Source organism: Electrona antarctica (assembly GCF_951216825.1).
Source record: "Electrona antarctica genome assembly, chromosome: 7".
NCBI classification, from domain to species: Eukaryota; Metazoa; Chordata; class Actinopteri; order Myctophiformes; family Myctophidae; genus Electrona; species Electrona antarctica.
In genome coordinates, this window is record NC_136812.1 from 35,512,995 (window position 1) to 35,539,037 (window position 26,043).

At 41.2% G+C, this 26,043-nt stretch overlaps 2 protein-coding genes across 2 annotated transcripts in view; both read left to right on the forward strand.

The window, feature by feature from the left end:
• gabra5 (gamma-aminobutyric acid type A receptor subunit alpha5) overlaps positions 1 to 9,021 on the forward strand; it is a 52,683-nt gene extending 43,662 nt beyond the window's left edge. The window contains exons 8-10 of the mRNA XM_079505779.1: positions 5,363 to 5,515; positions 6,216 to 6,427; positions 7,887 to 9,021. Of these exons, the coding sequence (XP_079361905.1) occupies positions 5,363 to 5,515; positions 6,216 to 6,427; positions 7,887 to 8,174 (653 nt within the window). The 3' untranslated portion in view covers positions 8,175 to 9,021. The remainder of the gene's footprint in view (positions 1 to 5,362; positions 5,516 to 6,215; positions 6,428 to 7,886) is intronic.
• Positions 9,022 to 13,809: 4,788 nt separating this feature from the next.
• Positions 13,810 to 26,043, forward strand: part of gabrg3 (gamma-aminobutyric acid type A receptor subunit gamma3) — a gene marked incomplete at both ends in the record, with an annotated part of 107,699 nt that continues 95,465 nt past the window's right edge. The window contains 2 exons of the mRNA XM_079505780.1: positions 13,810 to 13,862; positions 14,551 to 14,699. Of these exons, the coding sequence (XP_079361906.1) occupies positions 13,810 to 13,862; positions 14,551 to 14,699 (202 nt within the window). The remainder of the gene's footprint in view (positions 13,863 to 14,550; positions 14,700 to 26,043) is intronic.

Genomic DNA, 26,043 nt, shown 5'->3' on the forward strand with positions numbered 1-26,043 from the left:
TGGCTTTGTTAGTGCAGAAAAAATGAGAATGGTTGCTATGTTCACCCTGTTCACCCGGGTGTGATTTCATTACGTCAGACATGATTTCATTACGTCAGACAGGCACACCACTCAGTTCACACGGGTGTGATTTTTTTTACTTACAGTCCACTTTTCACAGTCAGTTTGCACTTTTCAGACACAGGCAGCCAGGAAGATACAGTATGGGCAGATACAGACGGATAGTTAAAACGGGTGCTATGACAACGGGTGACAACGGGTATTACATATTAGATTCCCAAGTTCCCAAGTAGACCGGTGGCCGACGGGCACATAGGTCTAGTATCTATAAATGCAAGAAGTGCTATAAGTGATCAGGTGCACACCTACACCTGATCACCCCGCCGGGGTGATCAGGTGTGATCAATTGGCTAATTGGCCAGCTCCATATATTAAATGTTCTGACATCACAATGATGTTCTGACATCACAATGATGCGCGACTTGCAACGTTGCCCGCAGGCACAGGGCTAGTTATAATAATGTCATTATAATGTCAATAATGTAACCACTTATTTTGAGCATGTCATTAAGCAAACAATGCCAAATTCCTATATTAAAATTGGTGCAAACAAATCTGCAGGCTGGCTAAAACAACAGAACAGTGTTACTGTTCAGGTAGTGGCCTGAACCTCTAGTATTTCAAAAATAGCCCAAACTACTTCATACAAGCTTGTTTGGTTGTATATCGGCTATTTTCACTATTCCTCCTACGATGAACTACAGTATACAGTATGATACAGTATAGGGTTTTACTTGTTAATAATAAAAACCAAAGGATGAGTGAATAATTGAATATGAATAATATACAATTCAGACTAGCTGGGGTGAAAAGTGTTATAATTAATAATGAATAAAGGCTGGTTTTGATCAACTCAAACCGATCACCTCAGTACCGGTGGGTAGATCAAAAAGAGGCATTTCCTACACCTGGTATATATCAACCCAGAGTATCAGTGCCTCAGAGACGGCCCGGTGTGCCCCAGAGACGGCCCGGTGTGCCCCAGAGACGGCCCGGTGTGCCTCAGAGACGGCCCGGTGTGCCTCAGAGACGGCCCGGTGTGTATATATCAACCCAGAGTATCAGTGCCTCAGAGACGGCCCGGTGTGCCCCAAACCCCTTCATTTATTTATGCTGCGTGTCACCTAAAGCTGGTGTGAGGAGAAAATGTTTTCAAATCAAGCTGTACGGAGACAACAAATGAATCGCAAGGATTTGAGAATGCCTCCCACACACAGCCAGCTGTCTCCAGGGCTGCTGAGGGAAGAGAGAGAGAGAGAGAGAGAGAGAGAGAGAGAGAGAGACAGATAGAGGGGGGGGGGGGGAGTTATGGGGGGAAATCACTTATCCCCTGGTCTGAGCCAATGGGTCTGCAGGGTTAATCCTTATGCAGGCCCATCAGTTGTGCTTTTACTGAGTGACGTCACCTGCCGTGGGATTGGTTGCCGCGGGTGGAGACACGTGGGGGAAGCCGTATATTTGTGTGTGTGTGTGTGTGTGTGTGTGTGTGTGTGTGTGTGTGTGTGTGTGTGTGTGTGTGTGTGTGTGTGTGTGTGTGTGTGTGTGTGTGTGTGTGTGTGTGTGTGTGTGTGTGTGTGTGTGTGTGTGTGTGGAGGGGGGAGCAGCATCCGCTTAATACTGTTATGTAAAGAGGTATGATAATACAGTTTTGCGGCCTGTCAGAAGAGAGGTTATTATAGGGTGGGGGTTTTGCGTATAATGCTGATATGTTACTTTAACCCATATCTGCCAAGCAAAGATGTTGGCGTGGGATGGCGTATTAGCACTTAGCGTTTCAAGCTGCTAAGTCCGTCTGTCCACGGTGCCTTTTAAACGCAATCAGCTGCAGTCAATCTAAAGGTGATCTCAGGGTCCTCCCCTGTGAACACGGCTCTGGAATGATGGGGAAGTCATCATCAGAGAACAAAAACTCCCAGCAGGCATCAGAGTGAGACACGCGTCGGCCATGTTTCTCTGTCTACCATCTTATTCTAAACGCCCACCTGTAACCGTTCCCATGGCTTACGAGGGAAGTCACAGGGAGCTAGGCCTCAATTAGCGTTGCTAATCTGAGGTGCAAACCCTATTTACAGCATCCAGAATAGCTCAGCCAAGAGCTCACAATGACCTTTAACCTCATAGGTTAAGCTGATGAGAATGAACATAATAGACAACACGGTTACACATTCTCAATTAAAAACGAGAGGACATGCTGGACCTTTAACAATATAGATAGAATCTATAAACTGGGGCTTATTTGAGTACATCTGGCAGCTGCTGAGCCAGGCCCATGACCCATGGAGTCTCCCTAAACTCAACATCTTAACAGGAGAAGTAATCCCAGAACTGCTGTGTAGTGCCAGCCCACGCAACCCCACAATGTAACACCTGAATGACCCCAGAAGTTCTCCCACTCTACTCACCAGTTGACCACGCAACCCCACAATGTAACACCTGAATGACCCCAGAAGTTCTCCCACTCTACTCACCAGTTGACCACGCAACCCCACAATGTAACACCTGAATGACCCCAGAAGTTCTCCCACTCTACTCACCAGTTGACCACGCAACCCCACAATGTAACACCTGAATGACCCCAGAAGTTCTCCCACTCTACTCACCAGTTGACCACGCAACCCCACAATGTAACACCTGAATGACCCCAGAAGTTCTCCCACTCTACTCACCAGTTGACCACGCAACCCCACAATGTAACACCTGAATGACCCCAGAAGTTCTCCCACTCTACTCACCAGTTGACCACGCAACCCCACAATGTAACACCTGAATGACCCCAGAAGTTCTCCCACTCTACTCACCAGTTGACCACGCAACCCCACAATGTAACACCTGAATGACCCCAGAAGTTCTCCCACTCTACTCACCAGTTGACCACGCAACCCCACAATGTAACACCTGAATGACCCCAGAAGTTCTCCACTCTACTCACCAGTTGACCAACATAGCTGCGTTGTTCTCTGCGATGAACGGCAGCTCCCCGTAAACGCTCCAAACATAGAGCAGTACAATCCACCAAAACCGCATTGTCGCGCCTTCTCAGAATTCCATCCAGGTCCAAGCATAGACGACAGTCAGTCGTCGTGAGCAGGGCTCCTCCTGTCGTCCCAGAGCCGTGCAGGCCTGCTGGGTACCAGTCATTGAAGCACCCCTCTCACTGAAGACATTATGCCCCGGCTGTCTGGATCATGCAGAACCTTCCAAAAAAGTTGTCCCTCCGGTCCCCCTCAGCCCCCCTCCACGCCAGGCATCTGTGCACCTGTCTGGAATCCCACCGTGGGTCAGAGGGTGTTTGTTTTGTAGTTCTAGCCCCAATCAAATGTGACCTAGCCCTGGAAGAGTGAGATGGAATGGTATGTGTGTGTTGCAGAGAGAGAGAGAGAGAGAGAGAGAGAGAGAGAGAGAGAGAGAGAGAGAGAGAGAGAGAGAGAGAGAGAGAGAGAGCCGCACGATGCAGATTGTGACAAGGGATTAGTGAGACACAAAAATCCGATTTTGCCAGGAGAAAGCAGCAGTCATCCGTGGATTTTCTATAGTTTATCAGACTCCACGGCTCGACAGGATTTTTTTATCTAAAGCTTCAAATGCAATCTTTAGTTGGTCAATGGGGTACAGATACAAAGATATTCCATCTCTTTTTCAATGATTTAGCTCAAGATGACTATGCTACTGTCATTATGTGACACTATGGGACGCTTTTGTGATAAAAAAAAAAGAAAAGAAGAAATCTTCATGTATTGTTTAGTATTTAATATTTAAACTCTTGGTGATAAATCATTTCTATAGATTATTATTACTATTATTATGATTTGTAATGTTCTGTATTTACATGTCAGTGGGATAGTAGGACAGCTGAGAGGGAAGGCACAGGAGGAAGAGCCGCTCAGGATTCATCTCAGGCCAGCAGGGGTACTGTAATAACAGAACAAACAAAAATATCAGAACTACAAAAACTAAAATATCAGTATAAATTGCAACTAAATGAATCTCTCAACCACCAGCACACAATCTACAGGCACAAATTGCATTTTAAAATAGAAGTGAGATCATCCTGGGATGTAAAGACATTATTTTCCTGGCAAACACCTTACCTGTTGCCTACATTGATATCTTTATTTTTAAATGGAACAAAGTTTAAAATAATAATAATAATAATGGAATGTTTAATCCTTTTACAGTAGCTTGTATGAACAACTTTGATAACATTGTGTCCTCAGACATGGCCTGTTTGTTTGATGCTTAAACATCAGAACATGACAACCTTCACTGATTTTATTTTGACATTCTTGACAATAAACAACTTGGAGCATGGTTGTGAGCCTGTGACTGTCAAGATGTATTTTAAGTAGGACCCAAATGCGAGGAAGTCAGAATCTTCAAGTGGACGTTTATTTAACAGAGGTTTGCAGGAGAGCAACACCATCAAACAAACAAAGACTTGGAAACTCAGATCTAGGCCTCATACACACTCTGTGTTCCATGGCCGCCTCAATGCTTTTCCAATGGAAGTCACGTGGTTTGACCAAACACTTGTGTTTGATTGATGGGGGGAGGGGGGGAAATCAAACACAAGTGTTTGTTCAAACCACGTGACTTCCATTGGAAAAGCATTGAGGCTCCCATGAAACACAGCTGGAACACAGAATGTTCGTTTGAAATGTGTGTAAGAGGCACGACAATAACAACAACAACGAACACAACCAAACACGGGGCTTAAATAGGCACAGATTAACAGGACACAGGTGAACTCAAATCAATCAACACAAGGATTGGCAGTTTGGCTGGGGAAAATCAAGACACAGGTGAAACGATGAACAAAATATCAGGGAAGGTGAGACAAGGAAGGAAACAACTACAATGGAAGACAGGAAACACAAAAGCATCACTTCAAAATAAGATTCAAGAACTCCATAGCATTACTTCAAAATAAAAAAATAATAAGAAATGTGATCCAAAAGTAATCAAAATGTGGGAGGTATTAGAAAGGTCTTAAATAAGTCCTTAGATTGCCACCTTACCATCAACTTGGGACTCCCCAAAAATCATGTGGCGACCCACACGTTGAGAACCACTGCTCTAGCAGATAGAAAATGCAGTATAATTTTGAGTTGAGTTTAGGGTTAGGACAGAGTCTGTCACGCTCAGTACAGCCTCTGTGAGGAAGAATAATCTATTCATGCATCTGCCGTGATGTCAATGAATGAATCCATAGGGTCATCATGCCATGTCGTGTCTCTCTCTGTCTCTGTGTACAGTTAACACTGTCATCACTCTCACCTCACCTCTGCATGGTGTGTTCCCACAGGTCAGTACACTGTAATGATGTGTCACTTCTACCTGAAGAGGAAGATTGGATATTTTGTCATCCAGACGTACATGCCCTGCTTCATGACCGTGATCCTATCTCAAGTTTCATTTTGGCTCAACCGGGAGTCCGTGCCGGCACGAACTGTCTTTGGTGAGTACTACTGAGTGAATTATATTACCACTCAGGATTTTGCTGTGTAGTAACTTGAAATGATCCTGGTTTTCAAGACACTCAAACTCTAGACGGGCCCGCCCCAAAGTTATTAGTGCAGCCACGCCCAGCAGCCGGCGAAAACTAGAGTTCTCAACAGGCCCGAAAATTAAGGCCTCGATTAAGGCATCAAACCCTGTACACTCAAAACATTGTTGTTTTTGTTGAAAATTCGTTATTGGGAATTACCCCTTGAGATGAACCATCTTGTCCGCACATACATTGCTCCTGCTGTCACCCTTAGATCTCCATATATGGCCAGTACAGAATTCATTCCATATGTTGATCTGACCCCCCATGCCAAAGCGCCAGTGCTCGCCCAGCAGTCTGCCGTCACCCAGGCGGATGCGTGCACGTGACCTCGCCCTTTAGCTATTCACCAAAACAATGAAAATCAGTCTATCTCTCTCTCTCTCTCTCTCTCTCTCTCTCTCATATAATATTTTCTTCCAAAAAAGAAAAGGTATGACATCAGCATACAAATCAAGAGTGTGACCCCCCCCCCCCCCCCCCCTCTCCTGCAGTATGACGTGAATAAAAATAAATGGCATAAAACATGACATGATAAAACATGATATACTATATATCCCAAAGCTTACAGCTGATTACTGAAACTGCTGAAACCACTTCCGTCCACCAGGTGTGACTACAGTGCTGACTATGACTACGCTCAGCATCAGCGCTCGCAACTCCTTGCCTAAAGTGGCCTATGCCACCGCCATGGACTGGTTCATTGCTGTCTGCTATGCCTTCGTCTTCTCGGCTCTAATTGAGTTTGCGACTGTCAACTACTTCACCAAGCGGAGCTGGGCCTGGGATGGAAAAAAAGCAATGGAGGCCCAACAACCCAAGGTGTGTTTCTATGTCTATGTACAAATTGTACATGCATGGTCTGAAGAAGTACAGATGAGAAGTACCCTCCCATGTGGGGACAGTTGCTAGCTGTCACTACTTTATGATCCAGGAGTAGGGATAGAATTAAAATTCTGATGTTGGAGATAGTCATTCAATTTAGTAAAGAAAAAGAGTCCAGTATAAAGTTTGCTGTTGTTGAGACTCCCGGCCACACGTGATCTAAATGGAGATATAAATCAGGTATTCTGAAGCACTGCAATGGAGCTGGATCAATAGAGGAGCTACTCATCCTGCCAGTGTCATCATGGCACTCTGCCAGTTCATTATCGGCCATAAACATCAATGCTCACCATAGTTATTCAGTAGCCAGGGTGTATCGTGCTTGTGTGCGTGCGTGCGAGAGAAAGAGAGAGAGGGAGAGACTAGTCTTACTGATGTCCACGTTGAAATACTTTTCTTCAATTTATTATTTACACAATCCAGCAATAACAGAGATCGAGTCATTATTACTTAGACAAAATGTTCATTTCAGTGTTAAAGTTGCAAAGATGCAAAGTACACCTTTGTGAAATGTAGGAATGTGGTGACGTTGGCTAAGCTATCTGTAGAAAGGAAATAGTTTATTTAGAAAATAGCTAGCTTTTGCATGTTTAGTTGCTTGGTTTTGTTGCTTATCTTGGAGCAAACTCGGGTGCCTTCATAAATCAAAATTATTTATGTAAAAGCTCTGCATTTTAGAACAAGCATGAATTCAGCTGTCTAGGTACCAGCACTGACAGAGAAGTGAATTTGAGTTGAGTCTTTTGTTATTTCATAGCAAGACAAATACATCCACACTGAGACACAGTATTTGATTCATTTTCAGAAGAATGGCTCGACTTCCACTTTACCAGTCATACCACCAGAACAGAACAGAACAGAACAGAACAGAACAGAACAGAACAGAACAGAACAGAACAGAACAGAACAGAACAGAACAGAACAGAACAGAACAGAGATTACATCACAAATAAGATTATCTGTCAAATTTCACTTGACAGATAATCCCACCCAACTGAACTAGGCTTGTTTTCATGCGGAATAAAGATCCAATTTGAATGATAGCTAGCTACAGGTTATCATAAACTAATGCCATCGTAGAAATGTATCCAGGTCTATTGCAAGATGCATTACAATGTTTTAACCTGCTTGTAGCAGGGCCTTAACCACTTTCACTAACCACTATTCTGGGGTGAACATTCTGCAAAAAATAGAAGATCTACAAGTTACCAATGCATCCGTAAAGGCTTTAAGTGTCTGTCTGTCCCTCCTGATATTTATGACCCCATGGCCTTTCCTGTGGCACAACGCTTCAGCCAAAATTACCAGTTGGGTGTAAATAGCAGCACAGCCTCTAGGTGCTGGTAGCAGGGCTTTTATCTGAATTGTATAATAATGCCTTTCTCTTACACCACAGAAAAAGGACCGTCTGGCTAAGAAGTCAAACAACGCCTGTTCAGCAGGAGTGAACTACGCACCCAACCTTACCAAGGATTCCTCCATTTCCACCATTTCAAACAGCACAGCCGTTCTACTCAAACCTTCGGAAACCAAGCCCCCAGAACCCAAAAAGACTTACAACAGCGTGAGCAAGATCGATAAGATGGCCAGGATAGTGTTCCCTGTTCTCTTTGGAACGTTCAACCTGGTCTACTGGGCCACTTATCTCAACAGGGAGCCAATTATCAAGCCAGGAGCCATATAAACCTCCATAACAAGAGTCATTCATCCCTCTGACGTCCTACTTCAGGTGTTTAATAACTGGAACAGAATCCAAAACCAATACCAAGCACCTAATCCTTATTCTTACCATCGGTTAGTGGATTTATTCAGTTTTTTCATTTAGTTTATATTTTATTGCATTACATCGCATGTTCATAGCTGTACAAAAGAAATATTGCCATGTTTGCCTTGCCTTTCTACTTGTACGATAATCTACTACTTTCTTTACAATTCATTATTTCAGTCTCATTGTAGAATTCCATTCACTTAATGCCACTAATTCTAAAGACATGAAACATTTAGCATTTGGCATCTATATATTTTTTCCCGTAGTCCAGGTGGCATTGATAAGTGCAGCAAAGCCAAATGCTATGCAAAACATTTCTACTGTGTTATTACTCTAAAGCCTGATTTATCTGTAGCTGTCTGTGTCTCTGGCCAACAATCTACACACTCACAAGGTGCTGCGGTGCAATGTTGTGAGCTTGTAGATCTGCTGTTTTCAGTGTGTGACATGGCACACAAACAAGTATAAATCAGCCATAAGTGTGCTTTTATCTTTGGGAACTCTTGCTTTGTACAAACAGGCCATGCGTTCTGATGTGCAAGGCTCAGCCCAGGCACACAGAACCTCGTTGTTTGTCAAAAGCAGAAGAATAGCCATGCTAAATGTGTTGCCTTCAGAGTGACCGACTCATTATAAACGCACTGAAACCTCCCGCAATCACCTTTTTCAAAAGCGAGTGCTTATTAGAATTGTCATTGAATATCATTTGATGTGATGTGTAGAGAATTTAATTTTGTGATAGTGGCAGCTTTTGTTTCCAGGTTACTGAGAATCCTGTATGTATGTACTGTTTCTACAGTATGTATGTACTGTTTGTACAGTACAGGTATGTATGTATGTATGTATGTATGTATGTATGTATGTATGTATGTATGTATGTATGTATGTATGTATGTATGTATGTATGTATGTATGTATGTAGTTTAGGACTCGTATACATAATGCCCTGCTTTTAAACAAGCACCATAAAGCAAGTAAGATTAGCTTCTATGTTATGCAGACAAAGGCAACATGTTACTCTAGTCTAGCGCTTAAGTGACTGGATATTACAAAGAGATAAAGCAGAATAGCTTGGGCTTCAGCGGTTTTCACAGAATATGCTTTTTCCTCCACATTTTTGGCTTTTTAATTAACTCGGTTTAGGTTTTTTATAAGCTTTGATGATACATTATTCTTGATGAACATTTTGATGCTTTTGAACATTTTTGTTATGAAGTAGATTAGTTGCTGTTGTATCTGTGAACATACTGAAAATAAGCTCTACTGAAATGAAGAGGTATCGAGTTTTTTGCTTTTCTTTTTTAACTACAATGATCAGGCTGTTTTGGGGAATTTGGGAAATTATTGTTTTCATTATATTGAAATCTCACTATCTTTTTGTTATTTTTGTTTTTCAAATGTTCCAGGCAAAAACAAGATCCAAAAGTAATTAGAAATGAAAACTTCAGTGACCACCTGCACAGTTAATCCCCAGTGTTTATGTATCCCTTTGCAACTCCGAGAGTGTCATTTGTACATTCTCAGAGTTAGATGCAAGGTCTTCACACACTGGGAGTGAGACAAATAAACCATCAGAAAAGCATTGCCGAACCTTTTGGCAAATTCATCGCAGTAAAGAAAAATGTTAGTGATGTGTAAGGACCTTCAGATTTTACTGTGTGGATACAAGTGCAGCTTTTTATATGACACATTTCACAAAGACCTTGTTACGGTTTGCAGAATATGCAGTACAGAAGGGTTAGTTTGCACAAGTTTCACACAATTGAAAGAAACAGTGAGATCTTTATTCTATTGTATTGTCCCTGTGTGCAGCCAGAGGACATCGGTTAGATGTTTAGAAATAGAAACAACGTGGCTGGAATGAAAATGGTCTATGGTCTGTTTTAGTGCGTATAGGTCGGAGTGTTGACTCTTAATAAGGTCATGGATCACCTCAATTGTAATATTATTCATTAAATTCAAGAGAATTCAAGAGAATTGATGTACAGTACAGCTGTTCTTTAATGCAAATGTCTGAAGCAATAAATACATGCTGGTCTAGATGATGACTTCTACTGTATCTGTGATATCCTATAATTTCACCCTCAAATTATTGTCTTTTTTTAGCTGGGTTTATTACCACATTAAGTTGATCTTTTGCCAGTATTCTTCCTGTATCTAGCCCTATATTCTGTGACACATTTCATTTGTTATTGGTTGAAATATAATAAATGCACCGCCCTTTTGTCTTGGAAATACAGCCCTTTCTGATTGTATTTTTTATATTCATCTTTCATAATAGATCTGGTTGGGAATACATGGCATTTGCACAAGACCAATTCTGCGACATTGTATATAAAAGACTGAGCTTAAGCATTTTTCAAAGTGCATGTATACACAGTCCTTACAAATGACTACTACAGTAACTGTAAAGAATCATACCTACAGCAATTGCCGTCTAAAACATTCCTGGGGTTTCTGAGGACACCAAGAAAAAGCTTTGTTTCTCCACATGAGCAACGAGGAGGGTATGAGGGTCATATACTAATGGCATTGATCAAGGCTTTTCTTAATTGATAAAAAAGGGACATAGCCTACTTTAATTTTCATTAGTCTAATAGTTAATTAGATCTTTGATTTTGATAGTTAGATTGAATGACAGACACAGACAGACAGACAGACAGACAGACAGACAGGCATGCAGGCATGCATGCATGCATGCATGCACGCACACACACACACACACACACACACACACACACACACACACACACACACACACACACACACACACATACGTACGTACATACATACATATATACATATATACATATATACATACATACATACATACATACATACATACATACATACATACATACATACACTGCAGTCTTTCTATAAATAAAACCACATGCTATTTGTAAAACAGGCATCATGCAGTTATTCCTTTGATTATAAACACATCCTGTGGGGTTCTCTAGCTGTGACATCTGGCTCACATCTGTTTGTCAAGGATTTAGCTCCACTTAAGTTGCTTTTTCCATTCAGCATGACGATACTCCAATTTAAGCTGTCACTGATGGCAGGGGCTGACTGCAATCACATTCTACATGTATACACCCCGAGAAGCTCAGAGCAACACACTATACTACTAGCATCCCACCATCAGAATGATCATCACACCACTTCCAGTGTAGGCTAGTCTCCCATGAACTTTGTACACATATTTACCCCGGCCATCTTTACCTCCAGATGCAAAATAGCAGAGTATACTGTGTGGTACAGTATGATTAAACTGAGGACATGGTTTAATGGTGTCCATGCCATTTGAGGCGAGCACAACATAGTCCAGAAAAACTGAAAAAGCTGAATGACAAGTTTCATCACCACTTGTGGCTTGTTACTGCACCTTGAGGAATTGAACTGACCTGAAACCAGCATCAAAGCCTATGTTACTATGTACAATGTTGGTTGGTCAGTGGTCACACTGACAAATCCTTTTTTCCCTTTTTTATTGTTTAGTGTTACAAATAATGCCACAAAATAGTATAGACAAGCTACAAGCTCACAACATTATTAATATTGTATTAATAAGAATCTTCATAAACTGAGGCTGTGTGAAATAAATGCAAAACAGAAGGAACTAGAAAGGTGCAATTCTGGGAATTATGGTGGGAAATTGCAAGTGTGGGTTGCAATTTCCCTCCAGCAGCTCGCTGAGTACACTATGATGGTATACTGTATTGACATGACGCCACAAAAAGTTTAGACAAAATAAAAAAGTTTATCGAGAATAAAGTCGGGCAATTACTATAGTCTGGTTGCCTACTGCAACCAGACTATAGTACAGCTACACACTAACTAGAGAGGTGCAATTCTGGGGAATTGCAAGTGTGGTTGCTGATGATGTCTGATGATGATGATGTATTGACCCACACACACAATGTATATACTGAATGTTTATCTAGAATAAAGTCGGGCAATAACTATAGTCTGATTGCCTCTGGCAACCACACTTAGAACAGACATTAAATTGTATAATAATAATAATAATAATAATAATAATAATAATAGTAATAATAATAATAATAATAATAATAATAATAATAATAATAATAATAATAATAATAATAATGTAACTGTAATTACATTATTGTTACAGTAATTAAACTACTAAATGAAGAACATATTCTACATGTATGTGTTTCCTGTTTCCAGGGATCAGTTGAATCAGGTATAATTTGTTGTGTGCATTTTTCATTTTAGCCACTAGAGGATGATAACATTCAGCCATGACCAGATAGACTGTAAAGGGCCAGGGCCATGACACCAATACACTACTGTGGACTACAGTACCAACAAACCATTGTGCTGTAGCCGATCTTGCATGCTGGGATAGCTATGAAATGTAGAAGTCCTTCTGTAAGATAGTTGTGAGTTAAATTGCTCTATTGGATGTGCTTGCTTGCATTGTGTGTGTGTGTGTGTGTGTGTGTGTGTGTGTGTGTGTGTGTGTGTGTGTGTGTGTGTGTGTGTGTGTGTGTGTGTGTGTGTGCGTGCGTGCGTGCGTGTGTATGTATTCACAGATTGATTGATTGAACCGTGGAATGACTTACAATGACGTACAAGGTGTGAAGGTTGAACATTGTTTTTTCCATGCAGAACATATTACACGTTGAATGTAATTTAAAGGTGCTGGCAGTGATATTTTGTCGTTAAAATACGTGTTAAATAGCTCTATTCCAATAGTATAATAATGATTGCTATGTGTTTGGTCATTAACAGGTGCACTCTCCAGCTCGTCTCTCCAGCTCTTTAGTAAACATAACATACATTTTCTGATTTTCTGATGAAGCATCATAGGACATGCAAACAAGTGAAATTGGAAGTGATGGAAAAAGAGCAGAACAAATGGGAACTGGTTCTGACCATTAGGTAATGATTGTGTTAGAAAAGATCCCAGGCTACTGCAGTATAGCTATATAGTCTGTCTACCACCATCAGATTTATCCCACACAATTAGGCTCTCATCTACGTGTTGTATAGCTTAGGCCATTTGGAAGGAGAAAAAAAAGGAGAAAAAAAATAAGTTTCTAGTTAAAATTAAACATTCTTATTGCGCTAAATGAAGTAATTTCGGAACTTGCAAAGTAGCAATTAAAGGGGACCAAAGCTGTTTGACGCAGCCTTAAACCTCTAGAAATGTTTGTGATGAATGTGTCGTGGTCTGACAACGTGCATTTGTAGTTTGCGCACCTGCGTATAGATAGACCACCAGTAGGCTCATATGTGCATGAGTATGTGACGGTGCAACAGCAGATAACCAAATGCAACGATGAGTGGGAGGAGCAGGTCCATGAGGAATGATTTGAGAACGCGGGACACCTGTGTGCAAACAATTAATGTGCGAGTCTCATGTTGGATTACTTAGAGGGTGTTTCTAGCCTCCACTCAGCAGAGCAGAACTGGACCATATCGGCTCCAACACAATCCATCACATTTTCACAATCAACAGACGCCGCTCTCCGTGCACACCTGCAAATTCGGTGTCTTTTTTTTAATGACGAAGATGTCACAGAAACTGTTGCCATACTTGTTACTTCTGTCAGTTTTCAATATGTGGTAAGTAATTTTGGCGTTTATTTCACGATTTTGTTTTTAGCACAGAATGTGTTCTTTTGAGAGCACACATAGTCACATACCAAACTTAATTTAATTGTCGAACTCGAAGGGGTGCGTCATGAACGGATACAATTGCTTTATAAACCTTGATGTAGGCTATATGTCAAGTTTCATAAAGCAATTATATCCGTTCACAAGAACAGGTTAAGCCTGCATTGTGAGGGACTTTATAATGACTATATATGCCAGACTAAGAGCTAGCCTGTCTATCTGTACAGTAGGCTACAGATAAATAATAATTCGTATGATTTGAACGAACTCCTCCTGACCATCACGCTATTAACACACAGTTTATGTCAACTTTTATATGTGTTGAACTTAGTCATGTTAGAAAGGAAGCATCACTTTTGCTTCTTTTGTTATGAAGATTTGGTAGAAATTTCAAATGTGTCAGTTATTATTTAGGCTATTATAATCAAGGTCTCTAATGTTTTGAATAACCAATGCATTTTCATACTTTTATCTGATCTGCGTGAATTCCTTAAAATATATTGTTTAATTTGTCTAAAAAAATATGTAGCCTATAAGAATTATAAAAGCTGAGGCTATACAGTGAACTAATTGGCATGCAAATATTTGACAATACAAAATATTGATATATTCACTTATGTGTATTTTTCTCCCTTAGCTCTCAAACAATTGAATATGAAGATGACTATGAGGATGTTACTGTGAAACAAATGTTGGCTCCTAAATCACATGAAACCTCGGACACCACGGAAATACTGAACAACTTACTGAGGGAATATGACAGGAAACTACGGCCAGACATCGGAGGTAAGTCACTGTCTTTCATTCACAGAAAATGCGACCCAGTGATGCTGAGAGAGAGAGGCAGAGAGAGGGAGACTCATGTGCGCTGTCCATGGTCCTGAAAGCATGGTGTGTGTGTGTGTGTGTGTGTGTGTGTGTGTGTGTGTGTGTGTGTGTGTGTGTGTGTGTGTGTGTGTGTGTGTGTGTGTGTGTGTGTGTGTCCTGTGCGTTGTCCATGGTGCTGAAACTGCATGTGAGGTACATTTCCTTTCCCAGCATTCATCCCCATCATATTGAATTAAAATGAGCCATTCACCTCAATCTATAGCTAACCACGTCGGGGTGCAACACATGTTGGTGCACCTGCAGCACTTCGTGCACGGCACATCATGCAACCAAGTACAAATCACCCTTTATTCTTCAATTGTTACATGAAGATACAGATGATGCACTTCCGATCAGTGGTTCTCAAACCTTTTCATGTCAAGGACCCCAAATTAATATGTATTTGGACACAGACCCCAATCTGAAAACATTATGTGACAGGGACCCGCATACAAATCTTGTAGCCTACATATGGACTTTGTTTTTTCCTAGATAAAAAAGCAGCTCTACAAGCTCACATCGTGGCATGATGTGACACATTGTGAGCTTTTAGATTGGCTATTTTAACATAGCCGATATATATAAGGTTAAAGTATAGGCTAGTTACCGGTAAACCGATTTAACGCTATATTAACTTTGATAACTACTGCTTTAGATGGTGTTTTTCTTTTGTGTGGATAAGCCATATGTCTGATTATTCATCTAACAGCAGTCATTTTAGCCTAAAATGACAAAAATAATTAGGCTATTTCCACATTCTAGCAACTGGTTGTATTTGGGCATAGTACATGTATGCATTGTCCACATCAAAAGGGCTGGCCTTCATATACTGATAGGAATAAAAATAAAACATTGGCTGTAAGGATACATCCTGAATCTGTCAACAGCCTATTGGTTTATTAGAATTGGTTCCACAGGGGTGTCTGGTGACGCAGCCAGTTAATGCATGAACCATTGTTGTGAGTCAGGAGGACCCGGGTTCAAAGCCAATCCCCATCTTATTTCACATGTCTCCTCTCTCTCTGCCCTCCACCTCTCTACGCCAGTGATTCTCAGCCTTTTTAATGTCAAGGACCCCCAATGTCATAGGCATTAGGCCACGACCATACTTTGATTCAATTTGTTTAAAATCATTCTCAGAGTTACTGGCCTCTAAGGGACACCCGGGGGTCCCTGGACCCCACTTTGAAAATCAGTGCCTCTACACTCTCCTAATCAAATAAAGAATAAAAATCACACCTGTGTGAAGTGAGGGGCGCTCTTATATCTTAAGATGATTAGGCGATGTAATGATGATGTAAAACAAACGGTGACAAACAAATATTAAATTCTCTATTGTCAATGGCGTTTTTAAAACAAACATTGAACTAAAAACAAACAGTAATTTCTGTCCATTGTCAATGCCGTTTTTAAAACAAACATTGAACTAAAACCAAACATTAGGAAGGGCTAGCGCCCCTCAAAAAGTATACCTGTGTGAAGTGAGGGGCCTCTTATCATCGTACATCATCATGACGTCGATCATGATGTCGATTTGCTCAGACACATACTATGACGTAAATTCTACATTCATTGTCAATATGAATGCAATGTTTGTGTAAGACAAAAATCTACACTAATAGCTGAATATAGGAGGGGCTAGCGCCCCTCAATAATGGCTTTAAAAATAGGCTGACCCTCCCAGATAATGTAACACACTGGATTTCACTTGTGTATCTCTCACTGTATTGTCCCTGCAAGCATACCCTAACTCTGAATGCTCAAGAAACCAGGTGTGAACCAGGCTGTGGCTGCCGTACAATAGACAGCATTGTTCTATACCGGCAATGTGTAACTTCTGCAGGATCTTGTAGTGTCCTTGAGTAAGCATCAGTTAAAGAGAACAGCCAGCTTGCTTGGTGATGGAGCCTGCATGTGCACCATACCAGCATGACAGCCATCAGCACAGAAGTGGAGGAAACAAAACACACATACAAGTTTCATTAGGCTCGTTAGGCTTTATGTTGGCCCACACAGAGAATAAACTCACCATTACATTCGGAACATGAAACATGAATCCCAAATTAGCCACCAAACCTTTTTATGATTACTACAGCTTTGTAGATGCAACATGTTCAATTAAATACCTGTACAGTGTGACGTGTGTGTAAATGGTAGTCCCTGTTTTACAACAAGGTGAGGTTCCTTTAGCCTGGCTAATAAGCCAGACTAATATCACACAGCACTGTCGCGGTATATTAGTCTGGGCTGGCTCCACTTGGATTTCATTTCCCGGGGGGCGGGTTCAAACATTTTCTCTTTGACGCAATTGGTCAGAGCTACTGTCAGTCAAAAGTCTCAAGCATTGAACGTCACTGTACCAAAGCCCGCCCATATTGCATACCGTGTCCCGATTGGTCCGACCTGTTCTCGGTTGTAGGAAAGAGGCGTGCTACTGAGCCTCGCCAGACCGTAATCCGCTGGTAGGCAATTTTGTTTTGCCAACGGCTGATTCGGTCTGGTTTATTAACCAGGCTAAGGTTCCTTATACAAATACGTTTAAACAATTATGCTTCTGTGGGATATATATATGGGATATACAGTATTTGTGACACTACTTGTAGCACTTTTTGACAGGAAGAATTTGAAACCCAAGGGATTGGAAGTGACTGTCTATTACTTTCCAGCAAAATCTCCCACTTAAATTGGATTCCAACGGTGTTGTGGCAACTGAACAATAAACAGCCACATTCTCCACATTTGGCTGCCTGCTATTTGTCTTTCTGTTCGACACTGTTCCTCAGTCTGTGGGATCCTCCCTCTGGGCCTATAGTGAGTTGGGATATAATTGGAATGATTGAAATCATTGGTCATTCGTTGTCTTGATTGGCTGCACTTGGTTCCCCTTCTCCCATACAACACCTGACCCCACTTTTCTTGTTGAATACTTTGATAACCTCGAGCTTTGATAACCTTGAAGTCAAAAGGCTATCCACCACCTACAGTAGTTCAAAATTAACTTCTAGTTTTCATGACTTATAGTCAGGGCATGGTGGGTTGTCTCTCATGGTTACTATAGAGCCACGTGGTGGACCCCCCCCCCCCCCCCTAACATTACACCTAGCATGTTTATTTCATATTTACATGTCGATTTCAGCTCTGACATTTATTTCAGACATGCTCTATATGTAAAGAGTCTATCTGTGCTGGTATTAGCCCGCTAGCATTTATTGAAAAATTAGGATCTAATTCATGCCAGCATTTTTCCCAGTTGAGCTCTTATTTTGAAAAGCCCCATTTCCAGACTTCCGGAAGTAGACATATCCTAGTAAGGTTAACGGGTCTCGTTCAACTGTTGTTTACAAGATGGATCTATGCCGGGTCACTGGAGGCCTCCACAGCATCTGTGCCATCAAAGAAATTGATTGATGACCAAAAATGCCATCTGGGACAAGGAATAGGAGATACAGGTGATTGAAAGAAACAGATAAAATGGATTATTATGGCGAGGACGATCTAAGATGGGCGATCCATTGTCATTACAACAACAGGTAGCTACCCGATGCTAACGCAAGTAGCATTATGGCTTGATCGATCGAAAGCGCTATAAAAGTGCAATTGCCATTGATCAACGGCAATGACGGTGAGCGTAGTATTAAATAATAGGCTTCAATTGACCTAGATCTACGGCAATGGCGCGGAAACGGTTAACTCATTTTGGATTAAAACAAAAACATAAACTGTTTTTCTCCTCTCCTGAACAGTTAGTCTTGCCACCATGACTGTCAAAAAGAGTCACATACTGTATATGGAAGTGTGACGTGACACACGTAAATGCAGGTCTTCATAGTAAATGCGACCTATGGTCGCAAACAAATAACACCATAGTGAGTGAAATGGAATAGAATGGAGTGAATGGATATTTGGTCAATGTAAAGTCAATGAGTTAGTATGGCTCTTAAATTCAGCAGTATGTTATGAAGGAAAATATCTTGTTTGATTATTCTATTAGCTATTTATACATTTGACCTGACATTTATATCAATTTGTGCAGCGCTTATATTAATCTGGGGATGCTTGAAAAGTTGGACAAGATCTTCATTAAAAAACACATGCAGAAGAAGATTTATTTTTAATTTGTGTTGAGTGTTCCATTTCTCAAAGCTCCTAACTCACCATGGAAAAACAGGCAGCTTGTGACTGAATTGGCTCTCACATTCTCACTTCAAGGGTCCAGATGTGATATTTGTTCTGGGATGATTGAATGTGCAGCTTCTTATCCCAATATAATTACAGACTACTGTTACAAAATAATTTAAATGTCAAATCATTATCTTGTGTTGTGCTCTGCTTTTCTTTTTTTTAATCATGTTATTATGCTTTCATATAATAGACTGGTACCTAATAAAAAGTCAGCAGCCATATTCTGAAAACAAATGCCATTTGGTACAGTAAGTGAATGTCGTTCAGTAATATCAGTATTATTGATTTTATGTATTTCTCATGCTACACAGCAGAACTACACAATCAATCGGATACATGACATCCAGCGCTTATGAAAGTACCCAAAATAACAATTTTAAAGGGCCCTCCACACCAAGAATAATGATAATTATGATAATGATGTGAAGATCATTTACACGATAAACGATAATGCTTGATTTACACCTACTTAGTAGGCTATAACTTGGGCTTAACATTCTGTAAACACTAAACAGTGGCATCATGCCACCACGTCGTACAGTAGCTCTTACTGCTGTACGTTGTGCAGAAATAGTCTGGTCTGGGTTCAAGAAATTCTTCAGAGAGGAGTTAAAAGAATCCAACACACTGCTATGAGCGTTGTCATCTTTTGAAGTTTGACATTTTTATTTATACTTTTGTATGCCAACATGAATTTGATAGTATCCGGCGGAATGTCAAAGTAGAGGCTCTAAAACACCAAAGGCAGTCGTGTCTAAACATATTCAAGAATCAAGAGGAATTTCTCTCTCTCTCTCTCTCAATTTGGTGGAAGGGCAAAACCGACTGACGTTATATTGAAAATTACCACAATAGCTTGATTCAAAATAGTAATTTTATTATTGTTCATTATAGTGATGCCCTGACTTGATATAAATGGGATGTGATGGACAGACATGGTATGACAGGCTACAGTTCCATGGCAGAGGGTAGGATTTGTAGCCGTTCAACAGAATAATGCCACATCGGTTTTTGTATATTAAGCCAGGCCAGCTTCGGTTGTTACCATACCTTGCCAAGGAAGAGTTTACAGAAGAATATTCAAACAACAAGCAGCATTTCACAGGTTCTGTTCTGTCATGCAGTCCCCCATCCAGATGTGGCAAAGACCTTTTGATCCGAGCTAGATAGTATTGTCCACACTCTGATGAACATCCCCATGTGTGACATCCTAGGTGTCAGTCTCTCCGAGCAGCATTTGTTCTACAGCAGATAACCCCTGACACCTCCACCAGCAGTCCCCCCAAGGCCAGTGCAGCTAATTAATGCACCCATTTCAGGTCCACTTACTCACACCCTATTTGTCCTGCTAGTGAGTCAACTGGGTCAAGTCGCCAAATGTTATGTCCATGCAGTGGCAGCTGACACATGGCCTGCACACTTATTATTATTATTTGTAATACGAATGATGCAAGTTGGAACGATGCAAGTTGGAAATGCACTGGAACACTGACATTTTAGAAGGCGTTTATGTGAACACAACAAATTCACTTTTTACATTTCAGATTAGATTACAGGCACTGAGGAGCGGTTTAGTGAGACATCAAGGATTTGTAACTGTAGCCAATGTATACTGTACTAGCACAGATTGATTTGTCCTAAAGCACGATAGTAACATTACATGTCACCCTATGACTTTTTCCGCAGCATTTATGGGCCTCAGGGCTCTACTAGTGACTTTTCTTTTACTGATCGACGCAAACTTAAGTGTAGAGTCTAAGGGCCCTATTAAGCAAGACGAAAAACCCATGCGGTAATACAGATTTCGCCCTCGCTCTGCGCCTTTTCGTATTATGGAAGCCGTGGTGAGCGCTCACTCATATGGAATACCACGTTCCTGCATAATTTAGCATTGGGGGAGTGTCCATATGTTAATTATTTTCGCTTTGCGCTATTTGCTAATAAGCCCCTTGACCTAAAAACACTCAGCGCATACCGATTCCGCCTGGGTCTGACCACGTCTTAAAAGCAAAAAGCACTGTTTGATTTTACACTTGAGCGGCTCTGGAGTGCTGCTGGAGTGTTGCCATGTCTGTTTGCTGTTTATTATAAGCGGCTTCTTTTTCTGCAAAGTTGCTTGTAAATATTGGTAGTTGTGGTTGCTTTTCTTGTTTCTAAAGTGCTTATTTGGGCTTTTCTCCTAATGTTGTTTAAACCAGTGATCCTCACACAGCGACATTCCCATGTCAAGGACCCCCAGATGAATGCATTTGCCCAACTAAGCCAGTGACCCCCATGACAGATTTGTGTTTTTAAATGTTTCAATAACATTTTTCAAAAATATTCTTATTGTCACTTTTTTCAAAGATTACTTTTGAAAATAGCAGATCTACCAGCTCACAATGCATCACATTCATTCATTAAAACAATGAACTCTGACTGCAGGGGGATATATATTTATAATGATCATTATAACAATGTGCAAGAAAATATGTAAAAAGAAGGAAGAACTTTATATTTGTGGACAATCAAAATATGCTGGAAATTTTAATGTGGTGTCATTAAAAGGAATCTTGATATGGCAGACTCACTATCTAGAAAATAAAAACATGGCACTTCATTTAAAATAGGTTGTAGACCCCTGTTATATGTGATTCTTTACTTGTTTCTATGAGACATGGCAACAGCGAGCTGTCTGGCTTTCTCGTTGAGATTATAAAGGGTCATATATCGCTCATTTCTAAACCTTTTTTAAAAATTAAAACATCTCCATAATCACTGGGAAGTTTGCTTTCATACGCTGTATCACACCCGACTCAATTCTTCTTCAATAAAATGCTACGAGCGAAGACCATAACATTGGGGCCGCAGCAATACGCATGGCGCACGTATGGCATTTCAACTCATTCCTTCGTCGTGACTCGAATGAAATAAAATAAAATAAACGTTATTTTACTGGTGTTTTTCAATAGAAACAAATAAAGAGCGTGTGTGCAACAGTCAGTGCATATACGTGCATGCACTATAGGCTATATTTCCTCCTTGTCGGGATGGTGAGCTGAGCTCTTCACAGCCCGTTTGTCTTTCATATTATTCTTATAATATTTGATATTATAAACACTCATGGTTCTCTCATTTCTCAGCCGTTTTTTAAAATGTAAAAATCCCCACATTCCTTAGGAATCTTGCTTTCATTCGCTGTATGGTATATGGTTCTATTTTTATCGAATTAAACAATATCAAACGAACTTGTATGTTCGGGTGTTAGACGATTCTGGGAACATTACGCATGGATTGCCAATTTGCCAGCCAATGCTGCGTATCTACTCGCAGTTCCATTCCGATCTGAAAGGTATAGGTAGGTGCCATTTCAAAGGCTTAGTTATTCATTTATGAATCAAATGAACTAGAATAAAGATTTTTACAGCTGTTTTTCATGCTTAGAACAGAAACAAATGAAGTGATGATGTGCGTATATGTCCCTCACCTTAGCATATGGCTGCGCCGCTGTAATGACTTTCCAATGAACACTGCAAGTTACTTAACAAAATAGAGACATAGGCCTACAAGCTATGCACATCATGGCTGTGACAGCTTGTGGATCTGTTCTTTTGAGGCATAAAGGTGACAGCATGCAGTGCAATATGAATAATTAACCCAAATGTGACAAAGTCATGTCATGTCTATGGTGCCAGTCTGCAGAAATGTAATACCACTTGCCGAAAAGGGCGCATTCCATGAGGACATCAGCTGGTGTCGTAAAGAGAATAGTACGGACATGTTCATTGGGTAAGCCTCAAAACTCCCTGAAACACTCCCATGACTAATTCAAGGCCGTTTTGCTCACACCACGGGGTGTCGAAAGCGCGTCTTACCTGGCCCATAATTGTAATATGACATTGCACACGCCCCCACGTCTTAAAAACTGTAAAATGATATGTAATTAGATTCCACTTGCTTAATAGGGCCCTAAATATCTTTTCTGAAAATAGCCACGTGTCCCGAGACATGAACCGGATGTAAACAAACGCTTGTCTTTTCTTTCACAAGGAATTTCTTTTTTTGTAAACACTATCATCGGTTCTTTAGTTAAGGGGCATTGAATAAAGCTTGTTTTGACTAAAACGCAATATGGACAAAGAATCCGAGAAATGCATTTTTGTAAATCTGTTTACATTGAGGCCGATGGATAAACCAACACGGGCTCTTGTGACCTGGTGCGAGATTGTCCCGGTGGCAAAAGAACAGTTTCAGGTGCATTTAAGCGCACAGGGAGAGCTCAATCGGTGGCTAAACAGCAACTGCAGCACCGTGTGTGTGATATCTTTCTCACGGCCAGCTGTTAATGACATTGTCAATATTTCCGTGACGGTCTCATCATGGCCTGATTGTGTCAGCTTCCTTTTGGGCTGACACAGGAAACCCTCGCAACCGTGTCGGCCTTTGCTGTGCCGTGGTGTGTCACGCAACCAGTGGCGTGCACAGATAGACACTAGGGGGTGCTAGAGCACCCCCTGCCCTTTTGGCAATGTGCCCTTTTGAAAAAAATAATGAAAAAAAAACTTTTTTTTTTCTTTTTTTTGATTTTTCAAAAATAGCAGACCTACAAGTTCATAGCGCGCCACTCGGTGGCGCGCTATGAGCTTGTAGATCTGCTATTTTTCAATAGCTAAAGCATAACATAATGCTAACACCAAAAGGGGTTCCCGCCCAAAATAGATTAAGGCAACCGGCCGGTTCCACGCGCTGCACAAGGTGCCCTTTTTTAACTTGAGCACCTGCCCCTCTAAATGTCTGTGCACGCCACTGCACGCAACATATCGTAGATAGACTCATTACCGGAGAAGGTGGGCAGGCTCGGGAAAACCTGGTGGCAAGGCTAACCCTGTGTGACAGCGGACACATTGGAATTTAGAAAGCAGGCTATGGTTATCAATCATGCAAAGTTCCACTCGGTGCAGTGTGGGGGGCAGTGATGTGTCAGAGTTTCCTGGTTATGAGAGGTGACAATCTTGTTTTTATTTTGTTTATGGAGCGTAGCTGACTTTAAACATGGCTCGCGCGTGCGTGCGCGTGTGCGTGTGCGTGTGCGTGCGTGCGTGCGTGCGTGCGTGCGTGCGTGCGTGCGTGCGTGCGTGCATGCATGCGTGCGTGCCAGCACTTAATTGCCAGCAGTTCAATTTAGCAGAGTGTCATAGAGGTGATAAGTCCTTGAGTTACATCATTTTCTGACACACTGTTTTAACCATCCTTCCTTCTTCGTGAGTACATTACATAATGCAACTCATAAAACATGGTACTTTTACGGCATGGCTTTGCAGGAGGCTAGCTGTCTATATAGAGATCAAGAGATTCGTTGGATTCGTTGTGTCTGGACTCAAGAGAACCGCTGGACCAATTGGCACCAAAGTCCGTGTGCGCTCTGCCATTAGGCCAAAGAAGTACCTCTGCTATTTGTTTTCTCACATGTGTTTACTTTTTGAAATATTTAACTATAATGTTATAATGGAAGTAAAAGGGGCTCTTTTCAGGCTTTCACCAAATATGGAGTAATTCATAGATGTCATAGACGACTGAGGTCATGTCACAGCAGGCTGATCACATGTCCAAGATCCACGTTGGAGCCACGCTCATTCCATGTGGATAATAACATGGCTAAGAAGCAACGTTGATGTGATTGTAAAGAGTGCTGACAAAGGACAGGTGGTGGTTGTTTGGGGAAGAACTTGGTATGTCCAAGAAGCCTATAGGAATTGTGGTTAAGAGGACACCATTTTCCAAATTGGGCCCATCCACACCCACTCCAGCCCATCCATCACACACCCACCCTTAGCTGTAATGCCAACATTGGCAATTAACATTGGAAAAACAGCTCTTGGCCATTAGCCTTGTAGTCTTTTAATACAATGACATGTTCCTGAGTCAGGATCTACCATATGGGCACTTTGGGCACATGCACAGGGGCCCTTGGGCATCATCATTTTAGCTCCATGGAAATTTCCCCAGTTTGTTATTGGCTGGGTTTCCCGAACGCATTTAGTGTAAGACTTGTAGTGCCGCACATGCTCAGATGCCCTCTAAGCCTGTGAACATAGACATTCCGTGGATAGATGTGCCACGCAATGGTAGGCCTCAGGCCTCAGGTCTACCATTCTGACATTTTATTTAATAATATTTGGACTGCTGGACAGCTGACAGTAGGCTCTCTTTACTCTTAAAAAGAAAATTACACTACACTTACACTAAATGCGTTCGGGAAACCCAGCCCTTATTTATTAAATATGAGTCACAGGTCTGCATGTGCAGGAGGGCCCTTCGAGCTTCAGTGCTCAGGGGCCCTCAGAGGTGCTAATCCAACCCCGTTCCTGACAAACTCATTCATGAGGCTTGTCTTAATCCAATAAATGTATTTAGCATATATAAATACTTATATACTTTATATATTGGCCAGAATAACCGTGGCATGCACTTTAATATCGTTCTATCTCCCATGTATAAAAACAACGCTCCGTTGATCCTATGTGGGTTGCAGTCATTGGTCATTTTAGAATACATATTGCCTTGTAAAATGATGGCATTTTAATGAAATGGACAGGGGTGGGACTTGTGGGAGTCTTTCGATTCGTTCTGTAAGAAATGGATGAGAGAGGGAGCGAAATACATGTGGATAGATTTGATAGGAAATACAGGTGGAGAGATTTGATAGGAAATACAGGTGGAGAGATTTGATAGGAAATACAGGTGGAGAGATTTGATAGGAAATACAGGTGGAGAGATTTGATAGATGTGATATGATGTCCGTCTGGTTTCCAGATGGAGCCATTTGACTGGAAAGAAATTGACAGAGAAAGCATGCAGTTCAACATGTTGTAATTCATTCGTTTTGTCTGTTCGTACTGTCCAAAATAATTTCTTTTTAGAAATAATGCTTTTTCCTGGCTTTTGTTGGATGCTATTTTCCCTTGTCTTTTGTACTACTAAATATCCCAGGTGGCTGCAGACTACAGAGCCTGCCTTTGATTGGAATGACCTATTTAACTAATCCCTTTAATTTGTTGACAGGGGTCTGTTCACCGAATATCTTTGCCAAAAATAGCCGATT